Raw genomic sequence first — 21,261 nt, forward strand, 5'->3', positions numbered from 1 at the left:
CTGTGGGCTGGCTTTTGTTCAGATCATTTCTTCTGTCAAGCTGATGCCTTGTTAGAAGTCAGACTGCAGCCAAATTCAGGGGTGGAAAGCTGATATAAATATATCCATGAAACACTTTGGATAACTCATGGAGGCATCTTTGCTTTCCTTCCAGAAGCAATTTTTTTTATTTTTTTTTTTTTTATTACTGAGTTTCTTAGAGTTTGGGTTCAGGCTATAGACTTCTTGTATTAAAAGGAGTGGAGGACTTGGATTCAAGTCTTTTAAAGCTTTAATGGAGTAAAACTCTCTTGATTTCTCCTCACAAAGAGATGATGAGAAAGCTTGGTTTGAGTGCTGCTCAGAGGGGAATCTTTCCAAGGAGTACTGCAGTCCTTTCCACTAGAAGTGATTTCATTTATTACTTGGAATCAAGGATTTTTGAGGAAAGCATAGCAGCTGCTTTGAGTCTCTGCAGATAATTTCCAGAATAAACTCTGCAGATTCATGCCTTGGTAAATGTTGTGTTGGTTGCTTTGAAAGTCTGAATAACAAAGAGGTGAGGGGCTGTTTGTTGGGAGAAGGTGCCAGTTTTGAGTTATTCTGGGCAGAATTCACACAGGATGAATTATCTGGGGAGGTGGATAAGGTGCAGTGGTGGGCCAGGGGCTAAAATGAAGGTAGTGAGTTTTTAAATTAGTCACAAAATCATTTAAGCTGGAGAAGACCTTTAAGATTATCAAATTCAGTTTTTTATTGAAGGCTTCTCCTGAGCAGGAGTTGCTGCTGAAAACTGACTTTTCATGGAGAAGAATCTTCCCCTGAGGCTGCTTTGGCTGAGGCAGGAGGAGCGTGGGGTTTGGGGTCTGTGGGCAGGGATGGGGTTGGTGTTTCCCAGGGAGCCCCACTGAGAGCTCCTCCCCAGGAGCTTTCCCTGAAGGAACCTTTCCAAGGTTCTTCTTTCCAATGGCCTTCTGTATTCCCTTATTTACCAGGGCACCACCTTCAGCATGCAGGATTTGGGGGCGAGACCTTTGGCTGATCTGGGCAGTGCCCTCAGGGTCCATCCCTTGAGAGCAGCGTGGGCACTGGGAGATATTCATCACCCAACTTTCCCCCACTCTCATTTAGTTTACAGCCCTTTGTGCCTCATTGTGCTTTATTTTCTTTTCAGTTTCTGCAGTGAGAGCAAGGAAGCTGGAAACATTAATGCTGGGAAAGTCACTGCCCTGTAGATATGACTGTGTTGGTGGCTGACTAATTTCATTTTGGCATCTTTTTCTAAATACACAACTGTTGTGTACAGCAAATTAAAAACCCAGGGACCAGGCTTCCTTGGCCTAGATTTTCCTGCTGATATTTCAAAAGCTGGCTGCTTTTCTGAAAGCCTTTCAGAGTTCTGTCAGGGTAGAAGGATTGTCCCAGGTTTCTGCAGTGTCAGAGGGTACCAGAAATACGTTGTTGTCCAGGGGAAAAAAGGTTGAAATAAGGAAATAAAACTTTGTCCTGCATATGGTGATGGGGAGTGAGGAAAGGGAAATAGCCTGCATGAGATAATTGCTGGGTTTTTTATTCCTAGTTGATCTCTTGGGACTGCTGAAGTGGAGATCCAACACGAGCCTCTTGCACCAGAACTTGAAGCAGCTGATGAAAGTTGATGGTGGTGAAGTGGTCAAGGTAAGGAGTTAATGTCTGTAAAAATCTCAGATTTTGAGGTGCCTTATTTTTTTTTTTTTGCTCCCCACACTTCCCTCCTCAACCTCACTGCAGTCACTTGCACATGAAATTGCAACCTGGAATCTCAAGCTTCAGGACTGATGCTCCTCTCCTGCCCTCCAAGAACATTTCAGATGTCTGAGAGCTGATAAAACACACATAAAATGCACATTTCTGAAAATTAGCTTGTTTTTTCCTAGCACTTTGGTGCATTTTTATATACAGATACATGAAGAAAAGGTGTTTTTCATTGCAAGATTAGACCATCTCAGCAGTCTTACACAGTGATATTAAATATATCTTTTATCTGTGGATGTGGAATGCAATCTTAGTGTGTGCTGCTGTTGTTTTATTTTAAAAAATACTTCTGGAAACATTTAGCTGAGCCAAGTTATTTACATTTGCCGAGGCCACGGAGTGATTACAGAGAGCTACATAAAGACAGATTTAGCTGGGGAAAAGAGGAGGCTGGGACTTTATTGAAGGTGTTGTAATAAATCAAATCTAAAAGAGTGTCAAAAGATGTTCTTGGCGACAGGTGACCCTGGAGAGCTGTTTCCTTACTTCAGGGGATTTTCACTTGGTTAATAGGAGCATAATGAAGCCTCAGCTTGAAGTGACTCAGGGCACCTGGGAGTGCTGATATTGTCATCCTTGGAGGGTGGGGAGGGTGATTTCCCACAGATTTGTGTTTCAGGAAGGTTCTCCTTGCTGTGGATTTGTCCTGGGCTGTTTGAGAGCAGAACCTTCCCAGTGGTGCTGGCTCCTGCTGAGCATTGCCATGGCTCTGTCACTTGGAATTCTCCCTCCTCTCCCAAAGTGACATCCCAGAGTGTGTGGCACATTCCTGCTGGGTGGGGATCAGGGATTTCCTCAGGATGCACAAAAAGGGGGTTTTGGAGTGAGTTCTGCAGCTGACACACGCTCAGGACTCAATGAAGTTCCATTCTCTCTGAGCACAACTGGAATCATGCAGAGGGCAGAAGAGGGAATGTTTAATATTGCTTCCAGCACCATTTTTATCCCTTTTTAGAGGGCCAGTGTTTACATTCTCCATCTGTTGCAGCAGTGTTCCATCTTTGTGGATCCTTGCAGGATCTGGTTTTTAAATACTCCTTTCTGTTCTTCCAGCTTTCTTTGCCCTTCATGTTTTTAACCACGATACCCAGTGCAGTCTGCATACCTTTAAAAAAAAAGTATTGATGTGATAAAACATATTTGTATTTTCTGTTAAGCCATTGCCTGTTTTTAAAACTCCCAGTAAAAGGGCTGGGCCTACTGGTATTCATTTATTTGAGTGAAGATGAGCCCAGATACCCATTCTGTGCCTGTTCCCTGAGTGTGTGGAAGCTGTAAATGTTATCTCCCTTCCCCAGAGGCTCTGGCTCCGTTTGTGCAGAGTCTGTGGAGTATGAGAATGTAAATTAATAGTGTAGGAATTATTCATGCTACCTGAGAAATGTCCTGCCCCTTCACACAGCAGCAGCGTCTCTGCTGTGCTCTTCCTGCTGCTACACCAAGTCCTGGTGAGCGGATTTAGAGCTTGAACTCTGCTAATGAAAGTCAGGCTGAGGTTCCTGAATGTGAAATCAAGGCTTGATCAGCCTCCCAACCATCCTTTGGCTTCCAGAGGACTCAGTCTTTGGGGCCCAAGAGTGCAACTTCTCTTCAGACCAAGAGAGAAACTTCTCCTGTCAAGGCTCAAAACTGTGCTTTGCACTTCCCTCCCTGCCAGCTGGCAGCAGCCACAGAATCATTTAAAATTACAGAACCATTTAGGTTGGAAAAGACCTCTGAGATCACAGAGTTCAACCTTTAGAACATCGAGTCCAGCCTTTAATGTGCTTTATTTGCACATCTTCTTTAATGGGATGAGTAAGGCTGTGAGAAGGTGATGTTTTTCTTTTGCCCCTGTAGTGAAATTATGAGCTGGCTCTTCCCCAGGACTGGGCTAAGATCAGCTGCAAGAATTTTGGCTTTTCTGTTTTTTCATCCTGAGCAGCACAAAATGTGACTCTGTGTTCACTTGGTTTAAGGAGTTTGACATTCAGCTGTGAGTGGGGGTTAATTCCTGACATTTGACTGTAGGTTTAGGAGATCAGGTGAATAAAGCTTGATCCAGGAGACTCCTTGCACAGCTAAACATTTAAAGGAGGAAGGTGGGAGTCAGGCTGGTTTTCCATCCCTCTCACAGGATGTGGAATCTCTTGTAGCTGGAATCTCAGGGTCAGTTCTGTTCAGCTTGTAGAGATATTCTTCCCCAGTTACACCCTGTCTTGTCTACAAGGCAAAACCATTTTTTTTTTCCATTTTACTTCCCTGGCAGGGTGGGCAGGCCCTGGCACAGGTGCCCAGAGCAGCTGGGGCTGCCCCTGGATCCCTGGCAGTGCCCAAGGCCAGGCTGGACATTGGGGCTGGAGCAGCTGGGACAGGGGAAGGTGTCCCTGCCATGGCTGGGGTGGCTCTGGATGGGATTTAAGGTCCTTTCCAACCTGAACCATCCTGGGATGATTTGAGACAGATGTGCAGGAACCATCCACATTTAACCCCTTCTTTCTCAACCCAAACTGAGCTGTGACCCAGCCTGGCTGTGCCCTGGAGGAGCCCCTGTCTGTCTGTCTGTCTGTGCCAGCTGGAGGAAGGAGCTGCTCAGACACAATCCCATTCCAGCAGAAGCGATGAGTACCTCTGGCAGTGCATGGATTCCTGGCTGTCTCTGGGCAGAACTCCTGGAATTAGGAGGCTTTTGTCCCTGTGCTTGACTGGAAGCCCCTGGCACTAATCTGCTTTTCCTCTGACAGATGGGAGTGCCCAGCCAGGGGGGAGTGAAGACTTTCCTGTGTAGGTTTGGGGCAGCACTGGGGGGCTCTGTTCCCATGCCTGCATGTGTGATCCCACCTGGAATTGTGGATCTGTGGTGCAGCCCTGAGCAGGGATGTTCTGAGTGCCTTCCATGGCTCAGCTCCCACTTCCTTGGCATGAGACTGGGGTGCTTGTGTGGATTGTGCTCTGAAACACCCGAGTTTTCAGCAATGCATGGGCCTGGTGGCCGTGTGGTGAATCTGCAGTTTGGGATTTCTTGTTGCTGGAGCACTGTCAGAGATGAAAGTCCTCGTCCAGGTGTGCCAAGTGTGATTTCTGACTTTATTTTTGTTCTGCTGGAGTGATAACCTGTGTATAGATAATCAACTTGACTAAAAAATCATTTGCTGAAAAGTGCTGGATTTTCTGTTTTTCAGCTAACTTTTAAAATGCCTCTACTTTAGCAAAAATATCTATAGAAACCTGAGTGGAATCTGAATTTAATTTTCCTTTGAAAACACGATGAGCTGTGCTGTTTCTTTGTAGTTTCTTCAAGATACACTGGATGCCCTTTTTAACATCATGATGGAGAACTCAGAGAGTGAGACCTTTGACACTTTGGTGTTTGATGCTTTGGTGAGTTTGCAGTGGGCAGGGTCTGAGATGTACCTAATAATGGGGAATAAATGATAGAGTGAAGTTTATTAACAGAAAAGATCTGAGCTGAGAGTTACTCTTTAATTTAAAAGTTATATTTAAAGGTTCAGATCCAGAGGGAGTTGGATTATATCATGTCATCCTCCCAGAAAATAAGGAAGCACTCCAATCCAGTTATTTTAATGGATTAACAGCAGAATTTAGGACAGAAGCAGAACAGAAATTTTAATGTCAGCAATGTGTCTTCTCTGAAAACAAAAGGGAATGGACAAAAAATAAAGATTTTTTGGAGAATGACACACTAATTATGCTGTTTTTTTAAGGTGTTTATCATTGGACTGATTGCTGATAGAAAATTTCAGCATTTCAACCCTGTCTTGGAGACTTATATCAAGAAGCATTTCAGTGCTACCTTGGCCTACACGTAAGCTGGAAAATTTATTTTTCCTAATGTGACTTGGAGAATTTTTCCAGATAATTTTATTTAATTACTTGTTTATGTAGCTTAATTAGGAAAGTGCCCATGAGCTTGGGAGGGACTTTTAGAAGATTGGGGATAGCCTTTGTTTCTTTCTTGAAATAAATTGGTAAAACTTTCAGTCCTGTGCAAGGAGAAGTCTTGATTGTGCTGTAATGAAGAAGGGAATGATTTGACAATTTCAAGAGTTGTTTTGTAAGGAAAACAAAAGCAATTCTCACTCATATTGGAAGGAAATCATGTCCATTTAAGATGCTTCAAATACTGTTTTTTTTGTGCATTAAATGACATTGTACCCTGGATTATCCACATTACTGTCAATGTGGGGAAGAAGCAGTGAAAGACAAAAAAACAAAGGCTTGTTATTTTTGTTGTCTTAAGTATTTTTTGACAGTTGGAATCTCTGCTGCTGTGTTAGACTGTCAGTGTTGGAGGAAAAATGCCTGATGGATCTGTTTGCAGCGCTGGGGGGAAGGAAAACCCAAACCAGGAAACCTGGGGTGCCCTTTGCTGGTGCAGAGCCTCTGTTAAGGGACCTGAAAATAACCTGAAAATAAAATGGTGAAGAATCATAAAATCAGAGAATGTCCTGAGCTGGGAGGGACCCACAGGGATCATCCAGTCCAACTCCTGGCCCTGCACAGACACCCCAGCATTCCTGGGATCCTGGCAGTGCTGTCCAAAGGCTCCTGGAGCTCTGGAGCCTCGGTGCCCATTCCCTGAGTGCCTGGGCAGTGCCAGCCCCTTCTGGGGAAGAACCTTTCCCTGATCCTCCTTTAATTCCCAAGGAAGGTTGGAGCCTTCAGTGTCAACACCGAGATTTTGATCGCTGATTTTCCACTGGGTGCCGAGGGTGGAGCATCCTGGATTTCTCAGGAGAAGCTGAGGGTGGTGCTTCCATGGTTGGCACCGAGAGCATCCTTCCCTTCCTCAAGAGCAGGGAGACAGAAACAGGGAAGAGCTGAATTCTGGCTTGAGGTGTCCCCATGGATGTGGCAGATCCCTGCCCTTTCCCTCCCACAACATCCAGCATGGAAAAGAGCTCCGAGATCCAGCCCAACCTTCGGCCCTGAAGTAAAGAGAGGTGGCCTTGGCAATATCTGAGGGGTTATTGGAATTTCTCAGGCAGTTTGCTCCTGCTCCAACAGGCAGCAGGGTCTGTGGGAGCTCAGTGTTGTTTTCTGAGAGTGGGGAATAATGTGGAGCTTGTTTACTTGGAGTGGGGATGTTGGATCATGCACCGGAGCTGGGATGATTTAAAATGGAATTGCTCGTGGTTGCATTAAAACCCTGATTTATATTCATTGGAAGGGAGGGAGCTGAAATGGGATTATTTTGAAAATTGTTTCACTTTTGAGTTTGATGGACTTTAAAATGGGGAAGAAGAGGATTTCCAGCTGGTGGTGTGTACTTTGAGAAATAAATTTTACAAATTTTAGCCCAAAATGCACGGGAAAGCTTTCTAAAGGGGAAGCCTTGTTGAACGAAGGAACTCGTACTGTTAATTCTAACAGCATGCTTGTATTTCATTTAATTATCATTTTCTGATTATTACTAGTAGGTGCATGCTTATATTTCATTTAATGATATTTTTCTGATTATTATTAGTAGGTGCATCTTTCTCAGAGCCTAAATCTGAATATCCATCTGAACATCCAGCAGAAAATCAGCTTTACTGAGATTTGTTATATTGCTTGTGTGTTAAATGAGGTTATGGTCTGTGGTTTTTCTTTTTTTGCTCAAGAATAATTTACAGCTACTTATCAGCAAAACAAAACCACAACGAGTTTATTACTGGAAGAATTAACTTTGTAGCTCTGTGGGCACATAATTTTTCTTTAAACCTTTCAAAATAGAAATTCTGTGAGAATACTTCTAACTTGTATGTGTTTTTTTTGTCATTAAACAGAAAACTGACTAAGGTTTTAAAAACATACGTGGACAGTGCTGAGAAGTGTGGAATCACTGACCAGCTCTTCAAAGCCATGAAAGCCTTGGAATACATCTTCAAGTTCATTGTCCGGTCCAGGATATTGTTCAACCAGTGAGTACAGGCAGTGCTTCAACTCCCATGGCCAATAAATCCCCAAAACTGCCAAAATTCTACAGTCCATCAGTAAAAATGGCTTAATATTGCACTATTTTAGAAACACTTGAAACTGTGAGGAGTTATTTCAGGAGAAGGGTTTTCCCTCTGTAGCAGAGATCTGTGTTTTCAGAAGCAGTGAATTGGTAAAATCATGGTAGTTTAGGTCTCTGAACAATTAAAGCTTGGCACTGTTTGGGGGAACTTGTGTTACTGTATTGTGTTTTATACACAAGATGTTACAGAAGTTATAAACCAAGCTGATGAGATCTTCACTTAGATTGAGTCCTTTTACTGCTTGTTAGCACTGGTAACAACCTTATTACAAGGGATTTATGTAGAGCTCTTCAGTTCCCATCTCCACCACCCTTTTCTCTAATTTAGGGCTTGGAATTTATTTCTGTAGGAGCCCTGCTGCGAGATTCATAAAATACTGGATGTCACTGAGGCTGTAGCAGGCCCTACAAATCACTTGAAAACAGAGAAAAAAATTCCCTCTGTCTGCAGATTGGATTTACAGACAATCTGACCCTCCAGGACTGGCTCTGGGATTTCCTTGTGGGAAGCAAAAAGACCCAACTCTCCATGCCAAGGGATTAATCAGCAAAATTACTGAATGCAGAAAGGAGCCTGTGATTTGTGCTGCTGCAGGACTGAAGCCCTGCCTGGGGGGTGTGATTTGGAGTGATTAAAATTCAGGAGTGTGGAGTGATTGCTGCTGCTCCCCTGAGGAATCCCAAGCAGCAAGCTGAAGCTTTTATTCCAAAATCTGGCAGATTTTTAACTTCAGGGAAAGGGTGGTGGGCTCAGTGGATGGATGGAGCATTTTAACACTTGAGTTCTGGATAAATCCATGGAATTTCATCCACTTAAAGCATTGTGGCACATCTATTTGTGTACAGCAAAGGTTGATAAAAGCAGAATATTGCAAGTGACCTTTAGAAATATCTATATTTGATTTCCTCAGTAGTGATCCCAGTGCTTGTGGTGTATTTACTACACTCTTAAAATCCTCCAGGCAGTGCTGGAAGGACCAGCCTGGTGTAAACCTTGTTTTCTCACAGCTGCAGAGATTTTGTACTTTATCAGGTATATTAAATAAATAGATGTTATTAACTGACAGTAGGAACACATTTGTGGCTAGCTTGTTTATTTTTATTATAACTTCCTTTTTGAAAGGCAGAGCTTTTTGTCTGAAGCACTTTGATATATTGGGCTGTCAAGTTCAGTTACTCTTTCTGTTGGTATAAGTTTCACCTCTCTAATCTGTTCAGGGGGACACTGAAATCCATTATGGAAATGGGGACTTAACAAGTTTTTTACCCTGCATAACCCCCAGTTTTAGCCTAAAAGGGGAATAGAATTGTGCACAGCAAAATAATACAATTTAGTGGTTGGGGTTTTGTTTTTTGTTTTTTTTTCTGTAGTATTTATTTCCTCTGTGTCCAGGTTAAAATAAACTTCTTTCATATCTGAAGCTTCCAAAGGTTTATGAGCACAGCATTAAAAATGATACACATTAACTTCAGTGCAAAGCAGCAGGATCAGCCTGAACTCCATGTTTATCCCAGGAAAAGCCCAATTCAGCTGCAGCATGTGATCCATCACCCTGTAGCTTTAGATGGGATATTGGGAAGGAATTCCTGGCTGTGAGAGTGCCCAGAGCAGCTGGGGCTGCCCCTGGATCCCTGGAAGTGTCCCAGGCCAGGTTGGAACACCCTGAGATAGTGGGAGCTGTCCCTGCATGGCAGGAGTGGGGTTTTTGGGATTTAGAATCCCTTCCCACTCAAACCATTCCACGATTCTGTGGTCTTGGAACATGAAGAAATTGTACAAGGATTGTACATAGGAAATTTCTGGGTGAAATGCTCTTTCTGAGCTGCAGACTACATTCAGGACGTTCCTACTGGGTTTAATTCCAGGGGAAAAAGGAGGAAGGTAAAAGGGAGTTGGAATGCTGCTGGGAGCTGCTCAAATGGCTCTTGGTGCCAGATGTTTGGGGAAATCAGAGCCAGTGGAACCAGGGAGGGCTTGGGAAGCCCAGTTGTTGTTGTTGTTGTTGGATGAGGCTCTTGGAGGCAATCAGAGCTGCTAAAAACGGGAGTTTCATTGGGGGAAGGGGTCATGGAATGGTTTGGATGGGAAAGGACCTTAAACTCATCCCATTCCACCCCCTGCCTAGGGCAGGGACACCTTCCACCCTCCCAGGGTGCTCCAGCCTTCTCCAGCCTGGCCTGGAGGTCCCATGTGATGTTTATAACTCCCCATGTTTGGATTTAATCTGGATTTCAGACTTTTTTGGTCATGTTAAGTCTGAATAACCCTGGTGTAGGTGAGTCCCACGTGCTCCCCGAGGAGGGGAAGGTTTTCAAGGATGATGTGGAGCCAGTGCTCATCTCCCCTCTGGTTTTCCAGTGAAGATTGTGCCATCCCACACCCAAGGCAGGGCTGGTTCTGCATTTAAAACACTCCAGAGAGTTCCAGGAGCACTCATTGTACCAGTGGCCCAAATTCTTCACCTTGGCTGCATTTTTTTTTGGCCTCTGGTGTTGCTCAGGTGCCTCTGGGCAGTTTTCAGTCCCTGAAAGCCCCTGAGAGGGGGATCCCAGTGGGCAGCTCAGCTCTGAGGAATGAGTCTGAAGGCACAGGGACCTCGCTCCTGAAGCTGAGCTGGGGCTGAGTCACTCCTCTGTGTCAGCTGTGCTGACTCCATGGGAAACTGAGCCTGAAATTAGTGCTGAAACACAATTTAACCTCACTGCTTCCTGCCCACAGAAAAAAAAAGATAAAAAAAAAAGTATCTTTTTAGCAAACAGAAGGTCGATGGGTTTTGTCTTTCTTTCTTTCCCAGAGTTTAAGGTCACTCACCTGAGGCCACTGGTAGATTTTAATGATTGCTGGCTGCTTTCTGCCTTCATCAGCACAGAGCTGCCTGGCAAGGTCCTGCCAGGGTGGAGTCCCAGGGCTGCGTGGGCACAGGCTCAGGGACCCACCAGACACTGGAACAGCGCTGCTGGATGTGCAATTTCACATAAACAGCTTTGCAATAAAAATCTCTTCTTCCTGCTGGCCCAGCCTGGCCAGGCTCTCTCGTCTGGAGGGGTTTTTTTTGTGGAAGATTGCTCTTGATTCAGTGAAGGAAGCTGTAGAAATTCTTGAAGAAATGCGAGACAACAAATGGCCATCTGTCATTCGAGTGTCAAAACTACCACCAGATATTTTAAAACAGTATTTCCATTGTGGTTTGTGCTGATGAAACCTAATTCTTTTTCAGGCTGTACGAAAACAAAGGAGAAGCAGACTTCAGGGACTCTCTGCTGCAGCTCTTTAAGTCCATCAATGAGATGATGAGCAGCAACTCTGACCAGACTGTCATAGTGAAGGTTTGTGCTTTCCAGATCTCCAGTTTTGCATCCCAAACCACAAGAAGGCTGTCAGTGAAGTCCTTGCTTGTGTTTGTGCTTAAAAGCTGGCTTTATTTCAAGCAAGGTTAATGCCTGGTGCTTCTGCTGAAGGGTTTGTGACCGTGTAAAGAACTTTGTTTGAACAAGTAAATTTATGGAATCCTAGAAGAGACATCTAAGATCATTGACTCCACCCTTTAATTGCTTCAAAACCTTCATTTTTATTTTAAAAAGAACTTAATATGGTTTCAGTGACATTTTGCTTTTTTAACTTGTATAATCTTAAAGTGTTTTTAAGGCTTTATATTTAAGATGCTGATAACAGTGTAGATCCTTATATTTTAATGCATTTATTTATATCTGAGGCTTCAATATAGGATCTTTAGCCCCAGTACATGTTTTAAAAAGCAGATTAGTAGAGAGTGAGACTGGAAGCTCCACCTTTCATCCCTTAGACCTTTTCTTGTTTCCCTTTAGAAGCAGCACCTGCTTTTGGTAACTTTGGCTCATGCAATTGGGAAAGGGCTCTGTGCCCTCAGATGGTGCTGATATCAAAGAGCAGAAACTCTGAATTATGGCACAGGAAGGTTTTAGTGTCCAGAGGAGGCTGGATATAGAAGTTAGTGGATCTTTTTCATGATGGAAAACTACAGAGACTGCCCTAAATGTGCGTTTGATGAGCTGCACCTTGAACTTCTCCTTGTGCTTCCAGCCAGAGTTTATGAAAAAGATGAAACCCCTGACCCAGCCCTGCTGAATCAGTTGAGAGATGATCAAGGGACTGAGATTTGGGGATGGATTTGGGGACAGTTGGACTCTTCCTGCTTGCAAAAAACAGACAATGGGAAATCCCTGTGCCAGTGGAAGAAGTTTCTGGAGGAGTCCAGCAGGAAAAGTCCTGAGTCAAAGCCCCCAGTCCTTTGTAGCCGAGCTCTGGGGCTCCTGGTGCCGTGCTGAGCACACAGCAAAAAGAGATAGTGGGGATAAAGCAGCTGAGGAGGAATATTTTCGACAGAGAGGCCGAGACTGGATCATCTGATAACAAAATAGGGATATTGCACATTTCAGGAAAGCTGTGTTTTCATTCCATTGCCAAAGCATCAGTCCTGAGTGGAGATGGGCACTTGGAGGCCGTAGCTCGGAGCTGTCTGGGCTTTTACAAAGAGGGAGTTTGCAGGTGACAGGAGTGGAATGTGATACTGCTTTCCCTGAGACTCCCTTGCAGATGAACATGAGCTTTTTTTCTTTCAGTTTATACCTTGGAGGGGTGGGGGGGAGGAAAAAAAAAAGCTGAAAATTGATTTGGTTGTGTTCACCTGAGATCCAGGAAGGAAAACTTCCTGGCAAGGAGTGGAGAGATGCCACCAGCAGTGGTTGAGGTTCAGAGCTCTGCAGACCTGAGCAGAGCACAGCTCCTGTGTGTGTTTGCAGGGTGGCAAATGAAGCTCTGAGGGATGAGCCAGTGTGGGGTTAAGTGTGCTTGAAGATGCCTTTCAGAAGTCTTGAAAACCTTTCATTCATTATTTATTGCTTTCATCTCCTCTGGACTCTAATTACTGAGCTCTTAGAACACATAATTGTTACTATTGGCTTTTTGCAGCTTGTGAAATTGCTTTTATGGTGCTCAGGTATCCAGTGGAGCTCTGCAGTGTGAGCACCAGGCAGAAATGTGAGAACAAAGATATGGAATGGGTGGATAAATGTGGGAGTTTTCAGAGAGTGTGGATGCCGTGCATCCTGCCTGGCAGAAATGTGTGCTTCTGTTAGAGAGAACAAAACCATGGAATGGGTGGATAAATGTGGGAGTTTTGAGAGTGTGGATGCTGTGCATCCTGCCTGGCAGAGCTGCAGAGTGCTGGGAGGTGTCAGTGGCACCGTGGGGGGTGACATTAGAGACAGGAGTTGTACCTCAGTGTGTGCTGCTGGAGAGGAGCATCACTGGAGCTCCCAGAGCTGGGGGGCTGAAATGAGAGCTGAAGGGTGGGCAGGTGGCAGTGAAATGATCCCCACTTGGAGCTGACAGCTTGGAGCCAGCACAGGGGCAGGGGGAGCAGCAGGGATATTTCACATTTGAAATATCCCTGTGCTGGGGTGAGCAGGGGTGCCAGGGCTGTCACAGAGCCTTGGAGCAGCCTCTTGGTGCCTGCTGGCTGCTGTGCTGCTGCCAAACCTCAGGAAGGGGTTAAAGGGGTGCAGAGGATGGGGAATGCTGCACCTTCCCAGCAGCTGAGACACTGATCTGTGCTCTGGGGTTTGGACTGACATCGTCAGGAGGGGAATTCAGAGGAGGTAAAGGAATTTCTTATCTTTTCTGAAGTTTGTTGTTGCAGCCAGGGCAGCAGAAGGACAGAGCTCAGGGCCAGGGATGTGCTGGGAGAGCCAGGAGGGGAAGGGAGCACAGAAACCTCAGCTGGCATCTCCTGTGGGCACTGCTGGGCACCAGGGTGTGGGGTGGGAATCTGAGCACAAGGAGATGCTCCAGAGCATCTCCATGGAGCCAGGCTGGAGAGGAGAAACTCCAGGGACACCTCAGAGCCCCTTCCAGGACCTGAAGGGGCTCCAGGAGAGCTGGAGAGGGACTGGGGACAAGGGATGGAGGGACAGGAGCCAGGGAATGGCTCCCAGTGCCAGAGGGCAGGGCTGGATGGGATTTTGGGCAGGAATTTTTGGTTGTGAAGGTGGGGAGGAGCTGGGATGGAATTCTCAAAGAAGCTTTGGCAGTGTCCAAGGCCAGGCTGGATGGGGCTGGAGCAGCCTGGGACAGTGGAAGGTGTCCCTGCCCACAGCAGAGGGTGGAAAAAAGTTGATTTCTGAGTCCGTCCCAACCCAAACAGGGCTGGAATTCTGGTGCTGTTGGATCCATTGCTGAAGTTTTGTGGAAAACCAATGATTTTAAACAGATACATCCCCAGGTCCCTGTGTTGTGCAGGAAGATCAGCAGATCTTGCTGCAGCAGTTTTAGGCTTTTTGCACTGATCTTTATAAATATTGGGGAATCTAAATAAGTGTAGGCAGAATAAGTGTGTTTGGAGAGAGATAAGAAGTTGCAAAGACCTCCCCAGAAAATGAAAGTGCTTTACATTAAACAAGGCAGGTGCTTCTTTCACACATCCCAGTGTTTCCATTTCTCCTTGCAGAAACTGGAATCTTCCTTTACAGTTTATCACCATGGAGCAGAACTGCCACTGGAACTTTCCTCTGAGATGTTCCCAACTTTTTGGGCTGGATATGCTGGATTTTTTTTTTCCTGTCTGCTGGGGGAGTAGCCTTCAAGCTGACACAGAATGAAAGACTGCAGTCTTGTGTTCTTAGCAAGAATTCCTCTTTATCTGTTCAATTATTTATGTCCTTGTGGAAGCTGATGAGCTGCTGTTGACTGTAGGTCTTCAATTGTTTAATATTTTGCATTTAAATTGCTTTTTTTTTTTTTTTTTCCTTTTTTAATTTAAATTTTTCAATGCTTTGGGTACATGTGGCGAGGGGGGAAAAAAAAAAAGTTTCCTCAAAAGAAAACTCTCAGAATTGTACAAGGATTTAAGGTTGTGGAGCACAAAAAGAGGCTTGGAATTTGTACCTCTTTTAGGGCTGTGGATATTCCAAAAGTCCTGGGTAGGGGATAATTTATAGGGTTTATGTATATAAAACATTAAAAGGTTATTTTTAGATTGGCTGGTGCTACTTCAACTATGGATTTTTACAATAAATAGGTAAAATTCCATATGATCTTGGAATGTGGTTTGAGCAGAGCTTTACTAGCACTTAAACCCCTTATAGCACTTTACTGGCACTTAAACCTCATTTCTTTTCCCTTTTATATACTCAAATGTGTTGGAGTTAAAGTGTTGAGGTGCAGGAACGATTAAAACCCACTTTCACCCCAGGTTATAATCAGTCCTGTGGGTTTGAATTTGGGAAGGTGAACTGGTAAAAAATACAACATTCAAAACAACACAGAAGTCATTTTGTTGGGGTTTTTTTTTTTTCAGTTAATGAAATGAAATTTTTAGGGCTTTTTTTTTGATGTTTCAATGTTGTCTGTGGTGGAGACAGACATTTCAGAGCTGCCTTTTCCAGGTTTTTAAGGTGTGGGGAGGGAAATGCAAGCAGTGATTTGGGCTGGCGTGTTGTGGTGGTTCTCTCAGTAACAAAAATTCTCCTCTCACGCTGAGTGGAGTGGGCTGCAGCAATAGCTGGGGAAGGGGAGGTTCCAGATTGTTCTCCAAGCATCACTTTGACTTTGGGGCTCAAACCTGATGAAATAAGGTGAGCAGCACTTGGTGCCTGCATGCATTTTTAATGCTTACAAGTGTGCTGAGCCTTCCTGGGTTTATTCCTGTTTTCTGCTAATTGGTGCATGATAATTATTTCCTTAACCTTCTCCTGCTGAAGCATGAGCTCAGCTGGAGCTTGAGAGTGATGTTTCAAGTGTGGTAAAAATGCAGATATTCTTTAGTCAGGGATTCCTGCGTCTCTTGGGAGGCAGAGAAGCTCCTCCTGCAGTGCAGGGAGCAGGGCCCCTCTGATATTTGCAGTTCTGATTTTGTTCAGGATGGCTGGGAGCTCTGAATGATCTGAATGAAGGAGGTGTGAACACTGTGTGTGTATAAAATCATCCTGGGTATAAAATCATCTGTGTGATCCTGGGTATAAAATCATCCTTGTGTGATCCTGGGTATAAAATCATCCTGGGTGATCCTGTGTATAAAATCATCCTGTGTGATCCTGGGTATAAAATCACCCTGTGATCCTGGGTATAAAATTATCCTGGGTGATCCTGGCTATAAAATCACCCTGTGTGATCTTGTGTATAAAATCACCCTGGCTGATCCTGGGTATAAAATCACTCTGGGTGATCCTGGGTATAAAATCATCCTGGCTGATCCTGGGTATAAAATCATCCTGAGTATAAAATCACCCTGGGTGATCCTGGGTATAAAATCACCCTGTGTGATCCTGGGTATAAAATCACCCTGGGTGATCCTGGGTATAAAATCACCCTGGGTGATCCTGGGTATAAAATCATCTGTGTGATCCTGGGTATAAAATCATCTGTGGCCACAAAGAGCTGGGGTGGAAGATGGATTCACATTTTTTAATGTGAATTCTCCTGTGCCTGTGGGTTCTTAATAATTCTGGTCACTTGTAAAGCATTTCTCAGTGTCCACTCTGTACTTTAATATTCTGCATTTATTGCTAAAGCCACAGAAAAGTATTTAAATGAAGGCAGGGAAATGGAAGGTGCCTGAGAAGAAAGCAAGAGACTGTGTTAATCTGCAGGGCTTTTCCAGCAGGTGGAATTCTTAATAAACATCACTTCAGATTAGCTGGGTAACAAAATGCAACTGTGGATTGAGGTTTCTGAGTCTCTTAGAATCCATGTGGGAAATATCTCCAGAAGATATTTATTTTTGATCATGCTTTGGGCCGTTTTACTCTGAATTTGGGCTGTTTTACACTGAATTTGGGCTGTTTTACACTGAATTTGGGCCATATTACACTGAATTTGGGCCGTTTTACACTGAATTTGGGCTGTTTTACTCTGAATTTGGGCTGTTTTACTCTGAATTTTGGGCTGTTTTACACTGAATTTAGTGTCAGAGGTGCTGCTTTGCAACTGGGATAAAAACTGCTTTAATTTGTGGGCTGAATAACTGCTCCAGGCTGGGGCAAAACTAAACTAGGTTTAGGTGTTCCTGGATATTGTTTGATCCAGCTGCTGCCTGGGCTTAATTTGGTTTGGATGAGTTTAATGGAATGGCACCCAAGATAATGCTGGGGTGGAAAGGAGGTGCTTTGTTGAGTGGCACAAAAGATGAAAATTAACATTAAAATAATGTTCTCAAATGGAATTGGGTAAAACAAATTTATTGCTTTGTCAAACAAAAGGGTTCAAAAGAATATTCTGTATTTGGCACAGAGTTTTTGTGCTTAATTTGGAGGCCAGGCGTGCTGATGGAAACAAATGGCTTTGGAAAATGACAGTTTTAAATTAAGGTTGTTTTTTTTTGCTTTTATGGTCTACAAAGAGCTGAACTTAAACCCCAGAAAAAAAGCTGTGGTGTTCTGCTCAGAATACATTTTGTTTAATACTTTGCAAATGTCATTTGGTCAATCTAATGACAACTTTAAGTTAGTTTTTGGGTTTTTTTTTTTTTAAACAGCTACTGCAAAGAAGCTTTTGTGACACTTTTATTTTGGTAATTCCATTTATGAAGTCAAGAATGGGATAATTTTCCATTTGTGCAAGATTCTTTTTCTGTCCTGCTTTCTTTTCACTCACCAGTGACCTACAGAGGTGATTTCACTTTTGGATTAATTAAGAGATCTCTTTGTATTCTCAACTGTGTAACAAATAAATGAGTAAAACTCATTTTTCTATCTGTTATTCAAAATTATATCAGAAATGCTTTAAGGTATTTATCAAGGTTTTATTTTAATGTGCTTTTATTTGCCTGGTGACACAAAGAAAAGGCTTTCATTTGTCCTCTCACCCTTTTGTGAAGAAACTAAAAACCAGAAATTTCCTTGAAAAGCAGCTCCTCCTGGTAGTTTTAGGAGTTGGGCCACTTTCTGTCCCAATAAATAAATGAAACTTACTCTTATTTAAATATTCAAGTGTCAGAGTGAAGTTTTCTGAGGTTTGAGGTTTTCCCCACCTAGCAAAAATCTGCAGAAAAAAAAAATCCTTTCAGAGAATCAAGATAAATAATTCAGATAAACTTTTAGTCATAGAAACTCCTTGAACTTTTAGATCTGGGCAATGTGCTAATTTTGCTCTTGGTAGATGCCATTCTTTACCCATTTTTGTGTCATTAAACCTGTCTGGAAATGAACTCTGAGTGAGAGAAGAGCAGTGCAGGGGACTCTTCATTGATGTTCAGAGGTGCCACTGTTGGGAATAACAATTCCATTGCTCCTGATCTTATTGATTCTGGCCTTTTTGAAGCTTTGTTTTTTCTCTCCAATGATCTTTTTGATACCAACACTGATTTGGTTCCTTCCACACAAACCTGATTTCCTTGCCAGCTCTAGGTAAGTTTAGAACACAATTAGCTGATAAATCAGTTGATGTTCAGAGGGGTCACTGTTGGGAATAACAATTCCATTGCACCTGGTTTTACTCCTTCTGCCTTTTTTACCACATCTGAAGGGTTTTTTCATCTTTTGATGCCGACACTGCGTTTGTTCCTTGGTGATTTGGCTGCCAGTGGTGGAGAAGTCCAGGAGAACACAATTAGCTGTGATTTCATTAGAAGCCCATCAGTGAATTTATCTGAAAGGTTGCAAAGGGTCCTGCTCCAGACAGAGCTGATTTAGGGAATGAGTTGCAATTAGTCCATGGAAGGATAAATCCTGGGAATTGCTGTCCCCTGCATTGGCTGTGCAGAGAGCTGTGGCCATCAATTATTGCTTAATTTATTCCATTTAAGGCAAAGATTTGACTTTTCTGGCCCTGAATATCTTCACTTAGTGAGTTGTGTTTCTTGGCCCAGTTAATTGCCTTTCTCACAGTTTTTAAAAGTATCCTTGAGGCACTGAGCAGCTCCATGGCTTCTCTTGGCAGCTCCTGCTTGCAGAGAGTGGCACCTCATGGTTCTTCCCATGCTTTCTGTGGAATAATTCTGTGGAATAATAATAATAATGTCTGTGGAAACACAGATGTGGTGTTGGTGAAGGGGAAATTAATGTGTAAATTTTGGGGTTTAGAGGATGAGCCACAACATTGGGAGCTGCAGGATGCCATGGCCTTGTGGATGTGATGCTGAGCCACGTGAATCACAAAAAAAAATGAAAAAAAAAAAAAAGAAAAATTTTTCAAAATTTTGAAACATTTTTCAATAAAATGAAACCCCTCTAACACCCCACAGCCAACAGAAGGTTGAGAGTAGGAGGAAATCCAGCTCAGGGAGAATATATCCATTATTCATGCCCCACACGGGCTCATTGCTGCTCTCACTGCTTTTCATCCTTCCCCTTTGCTGCTTTATTTGTGTGCTTTGTAGTGCTGGAAATGACTGATTCTGTAACTTGATAAGGGTGGGAATAATTTGTCACTGGTTTTGTACAAAAGAGAGAAGCCCCTTTGGGCAGTCAGGTTTTTATTGCAGCCCAGCTTGAAGCTGTGTGTAATTATTGAGTGTGTGTGTGAGACTGATCTTTGGGTGTGCTTCTCGTGTGATCACAGGGAAATCACTGCAAAATCCCCTTTGATTGAGCATTAAGGTTCCTCATTACTGTGGTTTTTTAGTGCTGGTTGGAATTTTTGAGTGGTTGAGGCATTCCTGTAATAATTCTGGAATGAAGATTTTGGGCTTAGTTTGCCGTGTGCTTCCTGTGGAAATGAGGAATTGGAACCTTGGTCCAGTGCTGATCAAGAGTGAAAAGTAATTAATTTAATTACTTTAAATGGGAGGAAAAAAAACCCCAAACCAGATGCTTATTTGTTTTTTCCTGATGTTATATGGAAAGACAAGAGCAGGGCTTGTTTTTGTTTTTTTTTAATCTGCTGAATTTCATATTCCTCATTTATGCATTGCAGTGTCCTGGGAATAACCAGCATTGCAATGGAGTTATACTGCTCCCAGAAAATCAGCTGCAGGTTGAACAGAGTGAGATCTACAGCCAGAGCTGCTCCTCTACATGATTTAATACCAATAAAAAATTATTTTAGTAGCCCTTTAGCTTAGATACAGATTTCATCACGTGGCTGCACAGCCTCGTACTCTGATCATCTTGTCACATTATCGAGCCAGCTGAGGTGGGAAATGCACTTCCACAATCTTCTGTAAATCTCCAGAATTAAACTTTAATTGGTTTGTCCATAAAGTAGACCCTCAGTTGCTGCTAATTGTTGCAGCTACAAGCTGGAAATAGCTGTTGTAAATAGTTTTACCCTGCAGTAGTTCATGGGAGCCATTCAAGTGTTAATTTTTACGTTCAGGTGTGAAATTTTAATTCAAGATATAAAATGCAAGCTCTCATTTAAGATGTGTTACTAAACATTTACGGCTTCATGCATGTGAATGATCAGCAAATAAACCCCTGTGGTTCCTGACTGCTCATGAGAGCCCTCATCCATCACAGCTCCACTTGCAGAATTCCAGAGGCCCCAGCTCAGGAGTCCTTCCAGCAGATGTGGGGATGTTTGATGGTCCAGCTTGGCAGCTTCAGTGGGTTGTGAGTGAAAATTGGATGTTCTGGAATCTGCATCCAGCCCAGGGACAGGCTGGGGGTCCCTTTGGAGAGGGGTCTCAGCCTTGGTGGCCCCTTGAGGTTCTCCTTGGGTGTCAGGAAATCATTGATGTGTTGATTTTGGGAGCTCTGGGCATGGCTGGGAAGTGCCAGGGGTTGTGGCAGGAAAGGGACAAGGAAAACTTCACACAGTGGGCAAAAAACGGAGCCAAAAACACAAGAAGGAGAAAGAAACAGATGAGCTTTGCTCCCATCTTTTAGTTTATGGATGAAAAATAGATGTGCATATTTGAAGGACGATCCATCCCCAGCACAAACTGTGCTGTGCTGTGATGTGGGGAAAGAAAGGAACTGGTTTGTGTTTGCTCCTCGGGACGGTTCTCCCGTGGCTCTGCTGCCTGTAGAAACCTCTGGGGATGGAAAATGTCTGGGTCCAGGCTGGGGGGTGGAAAATGCAATCATTTCTCACATCACAGAGAGGCTTGGGTTGGAAAAATCTTCAAATTGATCCATTCCCACCCCAGCCATGGCAGGGACACCTTCCCCTGTCCCAGCTGCTCCAGCCCCAATGTCCAGCCTGGCCTTGGGCACTGCCAGGGATCCAGGGACAGCCCCAGCTGCTCTGGGAATTCCATCCCAGCTCCTCCTCACCCTCCCAGGGAACAATTCCTGCCCAAAATCCCATCCAGCCCTGCCTCTTCTCAGGTAAAAATACACCTGCTATCAAACAATTTGATTTAATCAATAGAACACAAGGTAAGGCAGACAAGTCTGGCTGTTCTGGTTTCTATTTCAATTACTCTGAGTTTTTTTCCTATTCTGGTGCTCAGTGCATGCAATAACTACAAATTGTTCCTAAGGAAAAAGATAAAATGAGTAAAAAATTCCTACAAACAGTTAAAATATTAAACATCTGTTTGTGTCTTGCGAGCTCTTTCATGTGCTGT

The 21,261-nt window shown here is 43.7% G+C and overlaps 1 protein-coding gene across 5 annotated transcripts in view; it reads left to right on the forward strand.

The window, feature by feature from the left end:
• Positions 1 to 21,261, forward strand: part of DOCK1 (dedicator of cytokinesis 1) — a 266,167-nt gene that overhangs the window by 50,809 nt on the left and 194,097 nt on the right. For all 5 annotated transcript variants that reach the window (XM_058841868.1, XM_058841871.1, XM_058841867.1 and 2 more), the window contains exons 19-23: positions 1,559 to 1,656; positions 5,044 to 5,133; positions 5,478 to 5,578; positions 7,542 to 7,676; positions 10,993 to 11,101. In XM_058841868.1, the coding sequence (XP_058697851.1) occupies positions 1,559 to 1,656; positions 5,044 to 5,133; positions 5,478 to 5,578; positions 7,542 to 7,676; positions 10,993 to 11,101 (533 nt within the window). The remainder of the gene's footprint in view (positions 1 to 1,558; positions 1,657 to 5,043; positions 5,134 to 5,477; positions 5,579 to 7,541; positions 7,677 to 10,992; positions 11,102 to 21,261) is intronic.

The sequence above is a fragment of the Poecile atricapillus genome, chromosome 6 (assembly GCF_030490865.1).
Source record: "Poecile atricapillus isolate bPoeAtr1 chromosome 6, bPoeAtr1.hap1, whole genome shotgun sequence".
Taxonomy (NCBI): domain Eukaryota; kingdom Metazoa; phylum Chordata; class Aves; order Passeriformes; family Paridae; genus Poecile; species Poecile atricapillus.